Source organism: Tachypleus tridentatus, chromosome 4, assembly GCF_004210375.1.
Source record: "Tachypleus tridentatus isolate NWPU-2018 chromosome 4, ASM421037v1, whole genome shotgun sequence".
Classification (NCBI taxonomy): domain Eukaryota; kingdom Metazoa; phylum Arthropoda; class Merostomata; order Xiphosura; family Limulidae; genus Tachypleus; species Tachypleus tridentatus.
Window position 1 is genome coordinate 92,070,387 of NC_134828.1, and position 19,642 is coordinate 92,090,028.

Below are 19,642 nucleotides of genomic sequence, written 5' to 3' on the forward strand. Positions count from 1 at the left end.
CTATAAAAAGTTCTAAACGACTCAAATGAGCTTAACTCCTCTTCAGTTGTGTCTAGGTTACTTCCGGGGTATTTGTTTAAATCATGTTTACAAACCATTTCAGTCTTTATCTGGAATGCATTTTGCTGTCGAAAACATAGTCGTGAATGAATGAAGTTTATTGTTAACATACAAATATATCTTTCGTTTATTTTACAGTTCTGTATTCTGAGTTACTAATGAATTGTTTGTTTTTCTGGCATGCTTCTATTATGAACAATTATAATTGTCATAGCCTTTTCAGTTTACATATATTCTTAATGAAATACATTTTCTCCTAATTCCTCACATGGCGGCGAAGTCTTTGCCAGTATAACTCTAATTTTAACACATTTATTGTGTGCCATTTCTATTCAACGAGCCATTATTGCATTTACCATAATATTTCTGGAAAATGTTTAACAGTTCGATCTTTCATTAGCTTAATGTATGACTGGTTGAATAACCAATCCCAATGTTATCAATCAGTATCTAACTGTATTCTATATCAGTTTATTTTGATACACTAGATATTGAAGCAATGCAATAATATGTCAAGTTTACCCTCCTTTATCCCATAATTACTTTCAATACCATATTGAAATTAATAAAAAGTAAAATGTACTCCTTAATCTACTCTTTTATCAAGAAATAGTGGGATTGACCGTAATGTAATAACGCCTCCCTGCCTAAGCATGTTAGGCGTGACGGGAATTCGAACCCGCGACCCTCAGATTAGGAGTCTAGCGCCTTAATTACCTGGTTTGCTTAACATATGACCGGTGATTGACACGTAACTAGAAAAATTCTTTGTTTACTATTTCCAAACAAAGGATGTCAGATTATTCAATAATTAATTTTTGTTTTGACAAAATATTTCCGAAAATGTTCATTTGTATTAACATTTAAAACATTTCTTAACTTTGTTACCTGTTTGATCGCTGTATTAATATTATACTATTTTATACAGAAGTGGGCGTTTATGTTTCATGTTTTAGGAGCCTTAATTGTACTAAGATTTTCTGGACACAGATCGGTACTCCTATCCTAAAAGACAGATACGGATTTCACATTTTTATAGCGCACATCATTTTAGAAAAATTTGTTAAGTTACACAGACGTTTGTTTTGGAAATTTCGCGCAAAGCTACACGAGAGCTATATGCGCTGGCCGTCGTTAATTTAGACTAGAAGAAAGGCAACTGGTCATCACCACCCACCCCCGACTCTTGGGCTACTCTTTTAACCAAGGAATAGTGTGAGTGACAGTCACATTATAAAGTCCTAGGGCTGAAAGGGCGAACACGATTGGTCTGAAGGGGAGTCGAATCTGTGACCCTGGGATTACGATTCGAGTGCCCTAATCACATGGCCATGCAGGGCCAAATTACACAGATATAAATTCAGTTTTTCTCTTCTAATAAATTGCAAAACCTTTGTTAAATTTGATTATTCCTACACGTCAAAATTTATAAGGTCGTTCTCAAAAAAGACAAACAGCACTGACACATCAACGAAAATATTTGGACTCTAAGACAGCTTTTGAATTACACGTCATAAAATGGTTATTTATATGAAGATTTGCTGAACTTAAAACAAATGAACAAAGACATCGACAGCTTATGGACGTAAAGATTTTGAATAGATTTAATCGGTATTTTCATAATAACAGATTTACAAAATGCTCTTTTAATCATGTGAAAAACCTGCAACCACTAGAAACGTTTCAAAAAGGTGAATATTTTTAATTATCTCCACAAAGCTTTTCATAACTTATACAATTATACACTAGAGAGCTAGCTTTGTATAGAGGTTTGAAATTTCCTTTAGTACAAAAAACACTTCAGTAACATGATCATCTTGTTTCTTTTGAACTTTTAGTAAGAAAATTCAAAACTTATGTTTATCCACTTTGTAAAGAAAACTCCAATAATGTTAGAAGACGCAATAACAGCATTGTGGTTACATTACTCTAATTGTGGGCACAAACCTTATAACATCACTAAAGAATAAATAATTCTCTTAGACACCCTTAAAGCAACCAATAATATTGTTATTATTAAACCAGACAAATAAGATCGGTATAGTTGCTTTGAATAAATACGATTACAATTATAAAGTAACACAAGCAATTGACTGTCCAACTCAATTTTCTAAACTACGCAGAGAACCTGCTGTAACGAGAAAGAACCACCTAATTAATGTGTTTGCAAAAAAGATAAAAAATGTTATTATAATATTCATAAAGACATTAGACCAGTTGCTTATCACACGAGAGCATTTCATGTACTGCCAAAGATTCACATATCTGATTTGACCAGTAGTTCTATTGTTTTCGGTATAGGTTCCTTCAATCAGAAAGAGTTAAAATCGTTATGTTCTTTTTGACCCTTAGTCAAAAACTGCTCGGTTTTTTTTTTTATAATGTTTCAAACTTGAGATTCGATGTAGGAATTTATTTAGTTTGTCCAAATATTAAAGCTCTGTGTAAACGTAATACTTCCTCAATTTTTTTGAAATTGGTATTAATCTTGTTTTTAAGGAACGTATTAATGAACTTAATAGACAATCTTTCAAACCACCGAGAGAATTTTTCTCACGTGAATAACGAACGTTATCAATATATCCATGCAGGAAACACCCAGTCCCGCTTAGCGCCTGTAATGGTTAATATTTCCCTTTGTCTTAACGGGAGGTAACCAGATAAGGAATTTTCTTACAAAACTCCTATTTCTAATAACCAAGAACAAAGATCAGTTAATTAAGTCTGTTGAATAGCTGAATTTTGAACATGTCTGTTTTAGTTTGTTTTTTAATTTCACGCAAAGCTACTCGAGGGCTATCTGCGCTAGTCATCCCTAATTTAGCAGTGTAAGACTAGAGGGAAGGCAGCTAGTCATCACCACAGACCGCCAACTCTTGGGCTACTCTTTTGCCAACGAATAATGGGATTGACCGTCACATTTTGATGCCCCCACGGCTGAAAAAGCGAGTATGTTTTGTGCGATGGGGGTTCGAATCTACGACCCTCAGATTACGAGTCGAGCGCCTTAACCACCTTGTCATGCCGGGCCGAGGAGGAGTTAAGTAGGTGGCGAATTAAAGGTTTAATCTATTTTTATTTGTCTGTCTGTTTCTTTGTACTTAGACACAAAACTGTACAGTGGGCTATCTGTGCTGTGCCAATCACAGATATCGGAACTTGATTTTTATCGCTATAAGTTCGCAGTCAACAGAAAGTTTTATATCCGTCACGATATGTCTTACTCTTTTAATGATTTCATTTTAAACTGTTAGAAATATTTACTTTTATAAAAATGACAGAATCTTCATAATAAAAGGCATAGATCTCATTAACCTCCCTTGATAACTGCAGATAACTGCATTTTCTTTCTGATGTCAACGAAAGCAATGATTTCCTGCAACAAACTTTTTAATCAGTCTTCATACAACCATAGCGCATTTCTCCATTAAAGTTCCTCACGCGCATACTCAGTTTATTGTACTCGGTCCAAGAAGTGCGCAACACGTGCCAGTGAAACAGACTGAGACGTACGAACTGACAAATAAGTAAGGTAAAGTCCAGCACATTTATATTTTACCGTAATTAACGCTTCAACAGCAAAACATCGGAAGTGTCTCATAGAATCAAACTATCTTTCAAGTTTTTAATAAATTATATAGAAAATATCCGTTTGTGATAGAACTAAACAGTTCACAAGAATGATCGAAAAAGTGGAGAGACTTGCGAACGATTCTCTAAGCGATTTTCTTATGGTGGAGATTAATGACACCTTACTTGTTCAAAACGTCAGTAAAACCGTGAGACACCAGCAGAGTTTGTATGACCAGCCTGTTATTAAAAACGTACGAGTCACTACGCTATGGATTCTAGCAGTTCTGGGATTCATAGGAAACGTAGTCGTGCTATTCTGGTTGTTGAACCATCGGGCCAGAAAATCACGTGTACTACGACTTTTCCTTAACCTAACAATAGCAGACGTGCTGGTAACAGTATGTGCTACTGGTCCCCAGCTGGTGTGGGAGTATTATGGCCGAGAATGGAGGGCAGGGGATTTTGTTTGTCGGTTGGTGAAGTTCCTACAGACCTTCTCTATCTGTGCTTCTAATTATCTTATATCAGCCATTGCTTTAGACCGTTATAGAGCTATCCGAAGACCGCTGTCTCCTCCATGGAAGGTAGGATCACTTTAGAAAGTTAATGAGACTATGAAATTGAATAAATAACGCTTATTTCAGTAAAATCATGTTTATAACTTTATTATCCTTTCATTTGATATTTATCATAAATTGAAGAAAGTAAAATATAACATTATTGGAAAGACACTTGATTAAGAAATAAATCAGTCAAGATCATTCAAAGATTCTTAGATCTCTTTAGGGTTAGGTTGATGATGTGATAGTTTATAACAAAAGGTGTTCAAATAATTTTCAAAATAATTATTTACGTCCTAAAACTTGAATTTTACACAATTTACATGAATTATGTTTTATTTTCTAACCGAATAATTCATAATTTGATTTGTATTAAGAAGCGAAATCATTTTCTATCTCAATGATTTACTTCAGTGTAAAAACCAATAGTACGAAAAAGGGCTAACGTTAATAGATATTCTGATAGTCACAACGTTTCGGAGGAAGGGCGTCCTGGCTCGAAACGTTATGAAAATTACAACTTGTATTTAATATCAGCTATTTTTCGTGGCATAAGTTTTCACTTATTTGTTTTCTAGTTTATTGTAAAACGGTAATTTGTTAAACAGACTGATTTCATGAATCAGTTAATTTGAGCAAGATAAGAAAACTGTGTCTTAAGTTTTATATATTTTGAAATCCCAGTATTATTTCTGCATCGTACTAAGTGTTGAGGCGAAATAAATACATTTTGATGGTGTTTCTTTTATTAAATCGCATTAGACGCTTGGTAGGATAAAATGACTACATTTTCAAACAAATACATACAAATCATATCCGAATTATTTTGCTGAACTGTATTTGAACAGAGAATCAATGCACAAAAACATGAACGATATTTAAAACAAATTAATTTGAAGACCATCCATTAATATATTATGAGTAACAACATAATTTAATCTGCTTACAGATGAGGATTTGAAATACTTTCTGACTTACTTGTAAAAATCATTTTACGTAATATCAGAATAATATTACCGCACATATATATTTGACTAGTATGTTATTAATGTCATTCGCGCGAACATAATAATTATGGAAAAGAAATACATCGAAACCTAACTACTCTATATAATTAAAAAACTAAAAAACTGCATCTGCTTTTGTAACAAGAAAAGAAAATAGTAAAACATTAAATAATTTTATACGTTTGACAGAATCGCCTTCACATTATCACCTATATTTAGATAAATTATCAGAAAGTACCTACATGCTTTTAGAGCTGCGGTCAATCCCACTTTTCGTTGGTAAAAGAGTAGTCCAAGAGTTGGCGGTGGGTGGTGATGACTAGCTGCCTTCCCTCTTGTATTACACTGCTAAATTAGGGACGGCTAGCACAGATAGCCCTCGAGTAGCTTTGTGCGAAATTCAAAAACAAACAAACCTAATAAATATTTGAAATTTATTTAATATTTAAAAAAATTTAAATCAGTTGTGAAGCCATGTGTGATATGATTTGACTGTTACGCAGTTTTGCTCTAAAACAAACAGCGGGTAGTCAGAAGAGATAAAACGAATCCAGAATTTTAGTCTCTAGTCTTACTGCTGTCTCACCAACGGACACGATATGGATATCAGTTCTTGTTGTTTATATTACTGGGTGATAATACAGCTAGAAATAATTTGCAAGTCTCTTATTTTCTGCAACGTTTAGTAAATGATTAAAAATTTGTTTATTAAACATGTATATCAAATATGGAGTTGAATGTGAGGTAATTAAAGGTATTTCACAAGGAAAACTTAGGAGTTCAATGATAGTCACCACTTGTAGTCTCACCAAATTATCAAACTTCTTCATAGAACGTCCAGTTATGCTCAACTGACGACAATACAATTTTACAGTAGCCTTGCAGCGTAATTACCATTTCAGAAGGCTTAGTCGTACCGATATCCTGTCAAAAGCACACCACTTCTTCTTGCATACTTTCCATAATTTATTTAGTTTACGAAAACAATAACTTCCTTGCTACAATTCCAGGTGGGTTAAGGTTTTCAACTCGTAATCCAAGGGTCGCGTGTTCGAATCCCCGTTACACCAAATGTACTCCTTTTTTCAGCTGTTGGAGCGTTATAATGTGACGGTAAATTCCACTATTTGTTGGTAAAATAGTAGACCAAAAGTGGACGGTGGTTGATGATGACTAGCTGCCTTATTACACTGCTAAATTAGGGACGGCTAGTGCAGATAGCCCTCGGATAGCTTTGCCCGAAATTAAAAACAAACAAACAAACTTTCCAATATGTCTGAAAAATATGAAAAAAACCTAAAGTCAAGAACGAGACTAGCGTCTTCCACTCATTTCAACTAATCACAGGCTAGATAACTAATTTGAGTGTACGGGAAAAGATTCAGTAATCTAAAACTATCTTAATTTATCCTTTTCCATTAACTGTCCTCTATGACAAAAGAAGTATTCACATCTGTTATATAACTCTATCTCTCTGCTCTGTTATACGCAAAATAATGAATAGTTTATCAGAACGGAATGAACCTCGTAAAACATCTTGTAAATTATCAAGAATGTCGAAATATTGACAACAAGGAAAGAAATATTTACATCCACAGTAAGTCGTTGAAATAAACTGAGACTAGATTGGGATATTTTTTCTGAGGGACTAACGTGATTATCCAGTAATTTCCAGTTAGTATCACCATATGAATGCCACCAAATAGCAACCGTGGACATGAAAGGTTAATTAAAACGTGTGGATTCACAAAAGGAAATGAACTTACCTGAAAGTACATTTCTGCAGTGGAGACACATACCTACTGATAAGTTTATACTAGAATACTCATTAGAATAAAGATACACTGGTTTACCTTTTGAAACGATGCTAATTTGAAGTAGTGACAACTAATACACACAACAGGGAGCAAATGAATGACCACAAGTGTACAAACTCCTTATATGTAACATACGTTTACTCTGAGTGGAGTCTAGTGGCATCAGTGTTACCATGTGAATGTTTTAAGCGTCGTGTCCCAACATCGTGGAGAGTTTGTTGTATTTGAATTTATATATGTGAATAACCTATGCACTAAGAAATAAATATCGTACTATCTGGGCGTATCCAGCCTTATCAATAATGTCATAACATGAAATGTGCTAGAAAAGACTTTAATAGTCAATCATTCCAGTCTCAACTTCACAAGGTCAATATTATTTGGATAAATACCCGTTACTGCTTTGTGCATGTATGACGTATGATCCAATCATAGGTATGCGTGATGTTGTTGTAACATTCGGGAATAATACACCATACGTTTCTGCTCTGTTACGACGGTACTATACCAGCACACACAGAAAGTCGTACATGAGAGGTAAAGTTCCGAGCTTGAAGATCATACGTATTGTACTATTTGGGAAGTGCTCCACATCAGTCTTATATTAGTACAAGTTATGCTAACTGTGTCTTCATTGATGTGGCATTCATCAGCTAATTAATCCTGTTTGGTTACGACGTCGTGCGTCCTGGGTAGCACGTGAGGTGCTGCTGTAGAAGTGAGTGAGCGACATTATATGAACATCAGTGATATTTAACCTACAACGTCTTTGTACGAACGAAACTTAATTATTTTCCAATATTTCAATATGAATAAATATACTGTCCCTTATTAACATGATCACTCATACATTCGATCCATTGCCCTCGTTATCTTGACTAATTAATTATTCCTGAGAGGTTATATATTGTGACAAATTTAGTAGTTATACACATGATACACAGCAAGTTTTCGAAATGTTGATAATATCTGTTGATGCAGTTGGTTAGTTTATGACTGGAAAGTAATGTCGTATCCCTTTCTGATAAAGAGTGTTCATAGAGAGAGAAAGTTTCCTATAGAAGGAAAACACTCGCACAACATTCTCATTAAGACAGTAACTAGTTCGAAAATATTGTCCTAAGTCATTAACAATGTTTCATCTCAAGATAATGACCGTGATAAAGAAAGTCTTTTTTATAAAGATGGGCATGTCTTTTCGATAATAAACAAGAATTTCAAATTTGTGGAAACTTGCATGCCTCCAGGCTCAAATCCAAACGAATAGTTGTTTTCACGAAAAATATGTGACAGTAATCACATTTGATTACGTAACTATAAAACCCAAGAATGCAACTAATATAGACAGTCGCGCCTCTGTTGCGTTTAAAAGTGTCCTTGGAGGTCTTGGAAGGACGATGAAGATATATCAAAGGTTTAAGATTGTGTTTGATGCGTTGCGAAGACGTTTGTTGCAATAAAAACTGGAACGTTGAGCAATATTTCCTTTAAACATTGTTATTACCAAATACGATTAACCGTGGGTGTCTATCGTTTATTACCAAAACTGTTTTGCTCGGTAAGAAGTAATGGTACAATGTTTATACTTAAATAAATACACAATATCAACTTTCTTTTTTTACTTTAAATGAGTTGACTGCTTTTAATAAGCGGTCTGCTGTAATAAAAATCTCCTTTGCAACCATTACTCGTGACAAACAAAAATACAGATCTGTAAATTAACCATGACGAAGAGATGCTATCTATTAGAAAAAGTTACAGCTAGTCCCGGCACGACCAGGTGGTTAAGATGCTCGACTCCTAATCCAAGGGTCCCTGGTTCAAATTCCGTCACACCAAACATGCTTTGTTTCAGCCGTAGGGGCATTATAATGTGCGATCAATCATACTATTCATTGTTAAAAGAGTAGCCCAAAAGCTGGCGGAGGCGGTGATGACTAGTTGTCTTCCCTGTAGTCTTACACTGCTAAATTGGGGACAGCTAGCGCAGACAGCCCTCGGATTACCAGACAAATGTTTTAACCACCTGGCCATGCCGGGCACACATGTAACATCCAGGTTTGCATTTTCTACGGTGGACACAACAATGTGTCTTTGCTCTAAGCCAACCAAACAAATCTCTTAGCATTTTTTGAAAATTAGTTATTATTTTGGGGCTTTTCCTAGCAAAGTACACTTTCCAAAACTCACTATAGTAGTTATAAATGAATAATCTTCGACCATTTTATTAAATAATATCAATGTATAGTTTAATGCATTACATATTTCACAGTTTAATTGTGCTACAGGTACATTATAACCTTTAGATTACTGAATTAAAAATAGCTTTAATAATTAACAACTGTAGTTAATCCAGTAATAATTATGCTTCATTTTCTCAAAATGTTATATATGTATGAATAACACATAATGTGTTTTCATCTTTCAAATTAATTATTTTTCCTGCTTTAAAATAATGGTGTCTATTTTGTTCTTTGTTCCCATTAGACTAATGATCATATTTTATGATCAGAAGTTTTGATAAAAACAAAAACTTTTCGTAATCGTTATGATTATTTTAGTGCTTGAGAGAAATTTCAAACGTTCCAATTTATTTTATAATTCATTTCATGTATTAATTAGATAAATTGTATTGTAAAAAGACAGATATAGGAAGCATAGCTCAGAAGATTAAAGCGCACAATATTTTTATTAATTTTTTCTCTTCTTAATATAAAAAGCATGTGTGGTAAAAATTAAATCAAAATTAAAGTGTAGCATATCTTTGTTATGAGAGATGAATTACTCTAGAAATGGATAGTTTAATTCATATTAATATTCAACTTACACGTTAAACTACCACGTTATTTGTATCTCAGAACGGCTGGTGTGGGTATTAACATTTTTTTTTTACAAGTAAAGAACAACGATTCGACTTTCCTAAGTCGTCTTCAGGTTAACAAATAAGAGTTTTGTTTGTTTGTTTGTTTGTGTATGAAATTCGCACAAAGCTACTCGAGGGCTATCTGTGCTAGCCGTCCCTAATTTAGCAATGTAAAACTAGAGGGAAGGCAGCTAGTTATCACCACCCACCGCCAACTCTTCAGCTACTCTTTTACCATCTAGAAGTGGGATTCACCGTCACATTATAACGCCCCCACGGCTGAAAGGGCGAGAATGTTTGGCGCGACAAGGATACGAACCCGCAACCCTCAGATTACGAGTCGCACGCCTTAACACGCTTGACCATGCCGGGCCCCAAATAAGAGTTTGCAACTGACCGTCGCCGAACACGTGTCTTTCTTTCAAGTGGGTTTCTTGTTATAAAGAAGTACCCAATTATTTGCATTATTCTATAGGACAAGTAATCCTCTAAAGACCCTAAACTTCTGGATTAAGAGAACATTTAAACGGGTACTATGGAGTGTAATTCGCTTTAAAATGCCACTAATTTTACAGAGGTTTTACTAAGTTAAAATCATTTATTTTTACAAGAGAAAATAAGTTTGGCACCAGTTTGTTCATGTCTGAACAAGCTAACTTCTAGTCGTATTCAGTTGTGTTGTTTTTCTCTTCTATTTGATTTGCCGTCATGAACTTTTAGTAAATATGATATTATTTTTAACGTAAAGTTTCTATTATTTATAATTTGAGATTAAATTAGCAATCTAGCGACCCTGCATGGCCAGATTGTTAAGGCACTCGACTCGTAATCTGAGGATCGCGGGTTTTAATCCCCGTTACACCAAACACGCTTGCCCTCTCAGCCGTAGGTCGTTAAAGTGTGACGGTCAATCCCACTATTCGTCGGTAAAAGAGTAGCCCAAGCGTTAGCGGTGGGTGGTGATAACTAGCAACGTTCCCTCTAGTCTTACACTGCTAAATAAGGGATGGCTAGCGCTCGTAACCCTCTTGTAGCTTTGCATGAAATTGAAAACAAATCAATTAACAATCGTATATCATAAAACTTTAAACTATTTACCTGCATTTTATTTAATGAAATAGGTATTTGTGTACACAGTATTTTTCGATACTTTAAAATCGTAATATTTTTCTCAGCAAGCTTTCCTTCAGATCGTTTCCAATGTTATTGTAACCTGGATATTATATTGTATGACAGTTTAAGTGTAAACGTATAAGGCATTATTAAAACAAAATACTTCCAACATTATTATTACACATCAAAAAATTGTATTAAATATTAACGAAAGTATTGAGCTTTGTACAGTTTATTAGGTTGATAGTGTGTGTATTCTGAACCCATTTTAACATAAAATATAACCTATATTCTTTTGTTGATAAGCAACATGACAAACACATCTTGTTGGAAAATGTTGTTACCAAAATGCACTGCTTTTTCTATAGAATTTGTTATATAAAGAACCACATATTTTCTACGTGGGTTTTGTTTTGTTGGCTCGTGATAAGATAAGTAATAATACTCAGCTGTGCATCCTCAGAGTCCATTTAGTATGAGTGAAAAAAATTGAAGTTTTTCTTGGAGCTATTGTGGTCACACATATACAGACACGCAAGTTTGCACGGACATGCGACCATGCACAAACGTATTTGTTTGTCTATCTATTATTTCTATTTGTAATATAAGAAAACATTTCTTTCCTAAGTTTTTTTTTTTTTGCTAGCTTGTTTCAATAAAAAGGGTGCGCATGCACGTGGATAAGTAACAATACCCAGGTACACATCCTCAGGGTCCACTTAGTGGGGGTGCGAAATATCAGGGTTCTTGTTTTTTCTTTAAGCTATGGCAGCCACACACAGAGAGAGACACAAATACACAGATGCACACACAGAAGTGAGCGTCTGTCTATCTGTGTGTACGTAATTTCTAATTGTAATATAAAATAGCGCTTCTTTTCTATGTGGTATTTTTATAGCTTATCTCGTTAAAAGATACTTAAAATTTCAAGTTTCTAGGTTATTTGTTCTTTAAAGGCAAGCTCGCGAAAAAATTGCATAGAAAAGAAGTGATTCCTTATACATGACTTTTTATTATTGTAGTTAAGCAGTACTAACTTTAAACATTTATCAGTTCTTTGAACAAATTCATTTGCTTTATGGGGCTAATTAGATTAGATTTAGCAATTTTTTATCTTCATCTAACACTTCTTGATTTCAGGTTTAATAGTAAGTACACTTCGAAGTCTTATGAATCAGTACTGATCTATATATAATTGACTATTGCAAAACAATAGAACTGTAAATGACCACTATATTTGTTGAAATGATCAAGTGGATATGGTTAGTTATCGTACAACGTTGAGGAACACCTAAACGAGACTCATAATTAAACATCTCAAAAACTTGATAGAATGCAAATATCCAACTACACCTTGTGGCAGTCATTTCGTCTGTTATGTTTTAATGAATAATATATACATACTATTTAAGTCATACAATTCTTATGTACGAGTTTTAATTTCTATTTTAAACAGTAAATGTTTCATAATACTCTCGGGCATTTCCACGTATTTATGGAGAATTTCTTCAATTACAAACATCTCTCTTAGAATAATGATAAACGTGTAAACGTCTATGATTTATCACTTTCTATTACGTTAATGGAATATGAATCAACAAATCATGGTGATTCTAAAAATGTGATTGGTTTCAGGTTCCAACAAGCTCAACATTTATGATATATTTTATTATGTTATCGTTTGTGGGAAGTAATTTTACAATAATTAAAATATGTTATTTAAAGCAGAAATATTTAATATATAATAATCTATTCTACTCAACATCATACACATATTTTTTTATTATTTAATATAACAAATATCGCATCATACATAAAGGAGTTCAATTTTCGGCCCGGCATGGCCAAGCGTGTTAAGGCGTGCAACTCGCAATCTGAGGGTCGCGGGTTCGCATCCCCGTCGCGTCAAACATGCTCGCCCTTTCAGCCGTGGGGCGTTATAATGTTTCGCTCAATCCAACTATTCGTTGGTAAAAGAGTAGCCCCAGAGTTGACGGTGGGTGGTGATGACTAGCTGCCTTCCCTCTAGTGTCACATTGCTAAAGTAGGGACTGCTAGCGCAGATAAACCTCGTGTAACTTTGTGCGAAATATCAAAATCAAACAAACAGTTCAATTTTCCTATACTCTCAACCCTTCCGCTTAAAGTATTTTGTGAAAAGCGTATGTACGGTTCAGAATTGTGACGTAAACATGTTTAAAATTTGTTCTACTCTAAAAAAGCGTTGTCTAACAAAGTGCTAATCAACATTCATGTGTTTTTTTATTGCTTCTACTAATGTTGATTTTTTTTCTCTGATAGACTCTCCATCTGGCTACCTGGAGCTGGCTGTTAGCTGGTTTGACCAACTTTTCTTGTTTCTTTCTTTTTCGCCAAATGGATTATCAGAATCAAAGCGTCTGCAGAAATATTTTGTATGATGTCCCTGCTGTCTTTCTTAAAGTCTATCTAACAGTTGTAGTTGTACTAGTCTTCATCATTCCCTTATTGGTCATCAGTATTTGTTACACCAGATTAATCCAGAAGATCTCTGAGAAGGCAGAAGAAATTGTCTATCAGACAAAGTTCGGGAATGGTGCACGTGTAGATAGATTTGCATTACGACGTTTACCCAACAACTGCTTATCACGAGCTAAGCAGAAAACTTTACGAATGACGTTTGTGATCATTACATCTTTTTTGCTCTGCAGCTCACCTTATTGTATCGTTGAAATGTGGAGAATGTATGGTAACCCCACCTATATGAGTGCTATGACTTATTCAATCCTTGCTGCCTTAGCGGTTTCCAACTCTTCCACAAATCCATTTGTCTTTCTCTTTTTTCATTGCACTATAAACGTCAGGCGTCCAGCTAGAGTCCTCAGTTGACAACACAGTAATTCTCCCAAGTTTAGATTCTTCAAGCCTAAATTCCGCCAACAGAAGGAAGTCTCGTGTCCTCAACAGAATGATAAAGAAAGATCGGGTTTCGCAGAGATTCTTCTCGATCTAAAGTCGAGAGAGACATCAATGGCCAGTAGCTGCTTCAACAACAACACACGTCACCAACTGATCAGAAGGCAAAGCCGTCATCAGAAAACCAAACATTTCATGGAGACTCAAAGGCTCTGAATATATGTTTTCAACATTTATATATTTTCTGATCTATCAACTTGAATACGAGGCGTCATTTATTTTACACTCCATTAAATGCCTCTGGATATTAAACTGTGATTGGTATGATGGTTCAAAGTATATTTCAACATAGTTGAATATATGAACAGTAAAAGCAGTATGTGTTCTTGATATGTACTTATATATATATATGCTTTATGATTTAATCTTATATATTATGATGTTACATATTATACCTAAGGGGTAATATCCCATCAGTGTATAGAAATGGAATATACTTTCACCTATAAATATTACAGTTAAACCAGAACCCCTGAAAGTAGAGGATGTCAAGTTCTTGACTCAGTCCTTTCTATTGTTATTCCTTAACCGATACAATAAAGAGGTTACAATTTCATTGTAAGTAGGTCACATTTGGAGTCCAGCCTTGGAATTCTTACATTAGCAAGGACAATGAATTATCGGAAAGAGATCATAGGATCGTTATATAATGGTGTCTGGAATGGAGGGGGGTTCTCATAAGAGGAGAGGTTGAAATCTCTCAAATTGTTTTATCTTAAAAAGAAAACAGTTAGAGGGAAATCTGACTGAGATGCTTAAGATTATAGAGACAATTAGTAGTGTTAATAAATTACCTGTTTTTCATGCTTAGCGGTAAGAATAGAGGACTAGGGAACACAAATATAATTTTTGGCAGGATAGGAGTGATCTTCAGGTAATACAGTTTTAATTTTCTGAACGAGTGGTTAGACTTGGGAGCATCTTGCATTCTGATGTTGTGGAGACAGTACATTTAAGCCAGTTGAGGGTAAATTTTAATAAGTATATGAATGATAAAGGCAGGCATTAAGATTGTTTTTAAATTTATATGTTAATTGTTTCAGTTTAGTTTGAAAAACAGAAGAGCTAAGACAGACCAATAGGTCCCATGTTGAAACGTACTAAGTTCAGTGATTGCACTCGTAAATATACAGTTGCTAGTTTATAAAAATTATATAAATTACACATAAACACACACACACATGCATATATAGAAAGATGGAACGTGCATGTGCAAATATATATTCTTGCTTAAATTACCCATTTATTAAACAACTATTATAAACAAACATATACGTGTGTATGTTTATTTATTTTGTCTTGTGGGACCTGAATAAAAATTGGTACATCATTCGTTGACGTTGTTTCATTTTTCATGTTAAAGTAAGATAATATTATTCCCACGCGTTTAAAATTGTCGATTGTATATAACTAAAAGCTACACCAAGGCTAGTTGCGCTACCCATTCCCAATATAGCGGTGTAAAAATTAGAGGGAAGGCAGCTAGTCATCACCACCTACAGTCAACTCTTGGACTACTCTTTTACCAACGAATAGTGGAATTGTACGTCACATTATAACGATTCCACGTCTGAAAGAGCGACCGTGTTTGGTGTGACGAGGATTCGAATCCGCGGCCCCCGGATTGCGATTAGATTGCCTTAACCACCTGGTTATGCCGGGCGTATAATCTTGGGCTACTCTTTTACTAATGAATATTAGGATTGACCGTAACATTATAACGCTTCGACAGTTGAAGGAACGAGTCTTACTATTCGTTGTTAAAAGAGTAGCCCATGAGCTGGCAGCGGAAATGATGACTAGTTGCCTTCCTTTTAGTTTTACACTACTAAATTAGGGACGGCTAGCGCAGATATCCCTCTTGTGGTTTTGCGCGAAATTCAAAAACAAACAAACAGGTACGATTTATCTTCACTCAACTATTGTGGATGTATTTGTACTAGCACCCACGTGGTCAGGGTGCTCAATTGAATAAAATGGTCGTTATGCCCATAAATGAATTTATCAAATTACCCTTTAAAATGAATTAAAATGGCAACATAAAAATTTGAAATAAGTACTAATATGTTGATAAATGTGTACAGTTTTCTTTTCTACTTCATGAACATTTATCAGCTGAGCCACATGGATTGAAATCGAAAACAATTACATGTCACTTACATTGTACTGTACTCTGCCTACAACGAGTATCGAAACGTAGTTTCTAGCAGTAGAAGTCCCGCACACGTATCTCTATATCAATGGTCGTCGTTTGTAAGTACTTGTTACCAATACAAACATTTTCGGCTCGGTATGGCCAGATGATTAAGGCAATAAACTCGTAATCCAAGGATAGCGGGTTTGAATCCCTTTCGGATTCGTAAATGTGGCAGTTATCCTTCACCAATTATTCGTCTTCATCACGCAGGATCTCTCATGGGGGCCGGCATGGCCAAACGTGTTAAGGCGTGCGACTCGTAATCTGAGGATCGCGGGTTCGCATCCCAGTCGCGCCAAACATGCTCGCCCTTTCAGCCGTGGGGGCGTTATAATGTGACGGTCAATTCAACTATTCGTTAGTAAAAGAGTAGCCTAAGAGTTGGCGGTGGGTGGTGAAGACTAGCTGCTTTCCCTCTAAATTAGGGACGGCTAGCACAGATAGCCCTCGAGTAGCTTTCTGCGAAATTCAAAAACGAACAAAAACAAAATCTCTCATGGATGAGCTTACTATGTAGTATCTACAAACTGTTTTGACCTATATATTCCTGGTTTTAATATCAACGAAGACTGCACTCAAAATTTCTTGACTCGTCGTTTCGGTGAAACCCAACATTGTTTTCTCCCTTATTTGCGACTGCCTTCATCTATTGAGAGTGCGGGTTAGCCTCTTAACAGAATTAAGTTTCTTAAATTTTATGAACCGGTTTTCAAGGAGTGATGTTTACCAGTTAACGTGTCAAGACTGTAATAGTGTGTACATAGGTTTAAACAGATGTCCCATAGAAACTAGAATTAAAGAATATTCTAAAAGCAGGTAATTAAGAAATATGGAATACACTTCTGGATTCCACCTTATTGAAATATGGATTACATTTCTGGATTCCACCTTATTGAAATATGGATTACACTTCTGGATTCTACCTTATTGAAATATGGATTACACTTCTGGATTCCACATCAATTTGATCCGTCAAAAACTAAGAAAATATTCATATCTGTGTAAAAGGTAAGAAAAACTAGACAACTTGGAAATTTTAGAAATAAATACATGTCTAGAAACAACTCTATAAAAAGTTCTAAACGACTCAAATGAGCTTAACTCTTCTGCAGTTGTGTCTAGGTTACTTCCGGGTATTTGTTTAAATCATGTTTACAAACCATTTCAGTCTATATCTGGAATGCATTTTGCTGTCGAAAACATAGTCGTGAATAAATGAAGTTTATTGTTAACATACAAATATATCTTTCGTTTATTTTACAGTTCTGTATTCTGAGTTACTAATGAATTGTTTGTTTTTCTGGCATGCTTCTATTATGAACAATTATAATTGTCATAGCCTTTTCAGTTTACATATATTCTTAATGAAATACATTTTCTCCTAATTCCTCACATGGCGGCGAAGTCTTTGCCAGTATAACTCTAATTTTAACACATTTATTGTGTGCCATTTCTATTCAACGAGCCATTATTGCATTTACCATAATACTTCTGGAAAATGTTTAACAGTTCGATCTTTCATTAGCTTAATGTATGACAGGTTGAATAACCAATCCCAATGTTATCAATCAGTATCTGACTGTATTCTATATCAGTTTATTTTGATACACTAAATATTGAAGCAATGCAATAATATGTCAAGTTTACCCTCCTTTATCCCATAAATAGTTTCAATACCATATTGAAATTAATAAAAAGTAAAATGTACTCCTTAATCTACTCTTTTATCAAGAAATAGTGGGATTGACCGTAATGTAATAACGCCTCCCTGCCTAAGCATGTTAGGCGTGACGGGAATTCGAACCCGCGACCCTCAGATTAGGAGTCTAGCGCCTTAATTACCTGGTTTGCTTAACATATGACCGGTGATTGACACGTAACTAGAAAAATTCTTTGTTTACTATTACCAAACAAAGGATGTCAGATTATTCAATAATTAATTTTTGTGTTGACAAAATATTTCCGAAAATGTTAATTTGTATTAACATTTAAAACATTTCTTAACTTTGTTACCTGTTTGATCGCTGTATTAATATTATACTATTTTATACAGAAGTGGGCGTTTATGTTTCATGTTTTAGAAGCCTTAATTGTACTAAGATTTTCTGGACACAGATCGGTACTTCTATCCTAAAAGAGAGATACGGATTGCACATTTTTTATAGCGCACATTATTTTAGAAAAATTTGTTAAGTTACATAGATGTTTGTTTGGGAAATTTCGCGCAAAGCTACACGAGAGCTATATGCGCTGGCCGTGGTTAATTTAGACTAGAAGAAAAGCAACTGGTCATCACCACCCACCCTCGACTCTTGGGCCACTCTTTTAACCAAGGAATAGTGAGAGTGACAGTCACATTATAAAGTCTTAGGGCTGAAAGGGCGAACACGATTGGTCTGACGGGGAGTCGAATCTGTGACCCTGGGATTGCGATTCGAGTGCCCTAATCACATGGCCATGCAGGGCCAAATTACACAGATATAAATTCAGTTTTTCTCTTCTAATAAATTGCAAAACCTTTGTTCAATTTGATTATTCCTACACGTCAAAATTTATAAGGTCGTTCTCAAAAAAGACAAACAGCACTGACACATCAACGAAAATATTTGGACTCTAAGACAGCTTTTGAATTACACGTCATAAAATGGTTATTTATATGAAGATTTGCTGAGCTTAAAACATATGAACAAAGACATCGACAGCTTATGGACGTAAAGAATTTGAATAGATTTAATCGGTATTTTCATAATAACAGATTTACAAAATGCTCTTTTAATCATGTGAAAAACCTGCAACCACTAGAAACGTTTCAAAAAGGTGAATATTTTTTAATTATCTCCACAAAGCTTTTCATAACTTATATAATTGTACACTAGAGGGCTAGCTTTGTATAGAGGTTTGAAATTTCCTTTAGTACAAAAAACACTTCAGTACATGATCATCTTGTTTCTTTTGAACTTTTAGTAAAAAACTTCAAAACTTATGTTTTTCCATTTTGTAAAGAAAACTCCAATAATGTTAGAAGACGTAATAACAGCATTGTGGTTACAGTACTATAATTGTGGGCACAAACCTTGTAACATCACTAAAGAATAAATAATTGTCTTAGACACCCTTAGAGCAACCAATAATATTGTTATTATTAAACCAGACAAATAAGATCGGTATAGTTGCTTTGAATAAATACGATTACAATTATAAAGTAACACAAGCAATTGACAGTCCAACTCAATTTTCTAAACTACGCAGAGAACCTGCTGTAACCAGAAAGAACCACCTAATTAATGTTTTTGCAAAAAGATAAAAAATGTTATTATAATATTCATAAAGACATTAGACCAGTTGCTTATCACACGAGAGCATTTCATGCACTGCCAAAGATTCACATATCTGATTTGACCAGTAGTTCTATTGTTTTCGGTATAGGTTCCTTCAATCAGAAAGAGTTAAAATCGTTATGTTCTTTTTGACACTTAGTTTCCTTTTAACACTTACAC

The 19,642-nt window shown here is 34.6% G+C and overlaps 1 protein-coding gene across 1 annotated transcript; it reads left to right on the forward strand.

Moving 5' to 3' along the window:
• The first annotated feature begins 3,740 nt into the window (after positions 1-3,740).
• On the forward strand, positions 3,741-13,861 carry LOC143248164 (oxytocin receptor-like). Its single transcript, XM_076496595.1, has 2 exons — positions 3,741-4,217; positions 13,295-13,861. Exons 1-2 carry the CDS (start codon positions 3,741-3,743, stop codon positions 13,859-13,861), a joined length of 1,044 nt encoding a protein of 347 aa, XP_076352710.1.
• The last annotated feature ends 5,781 nt before the right edge of the window (positions 13,862-19,642 follow it).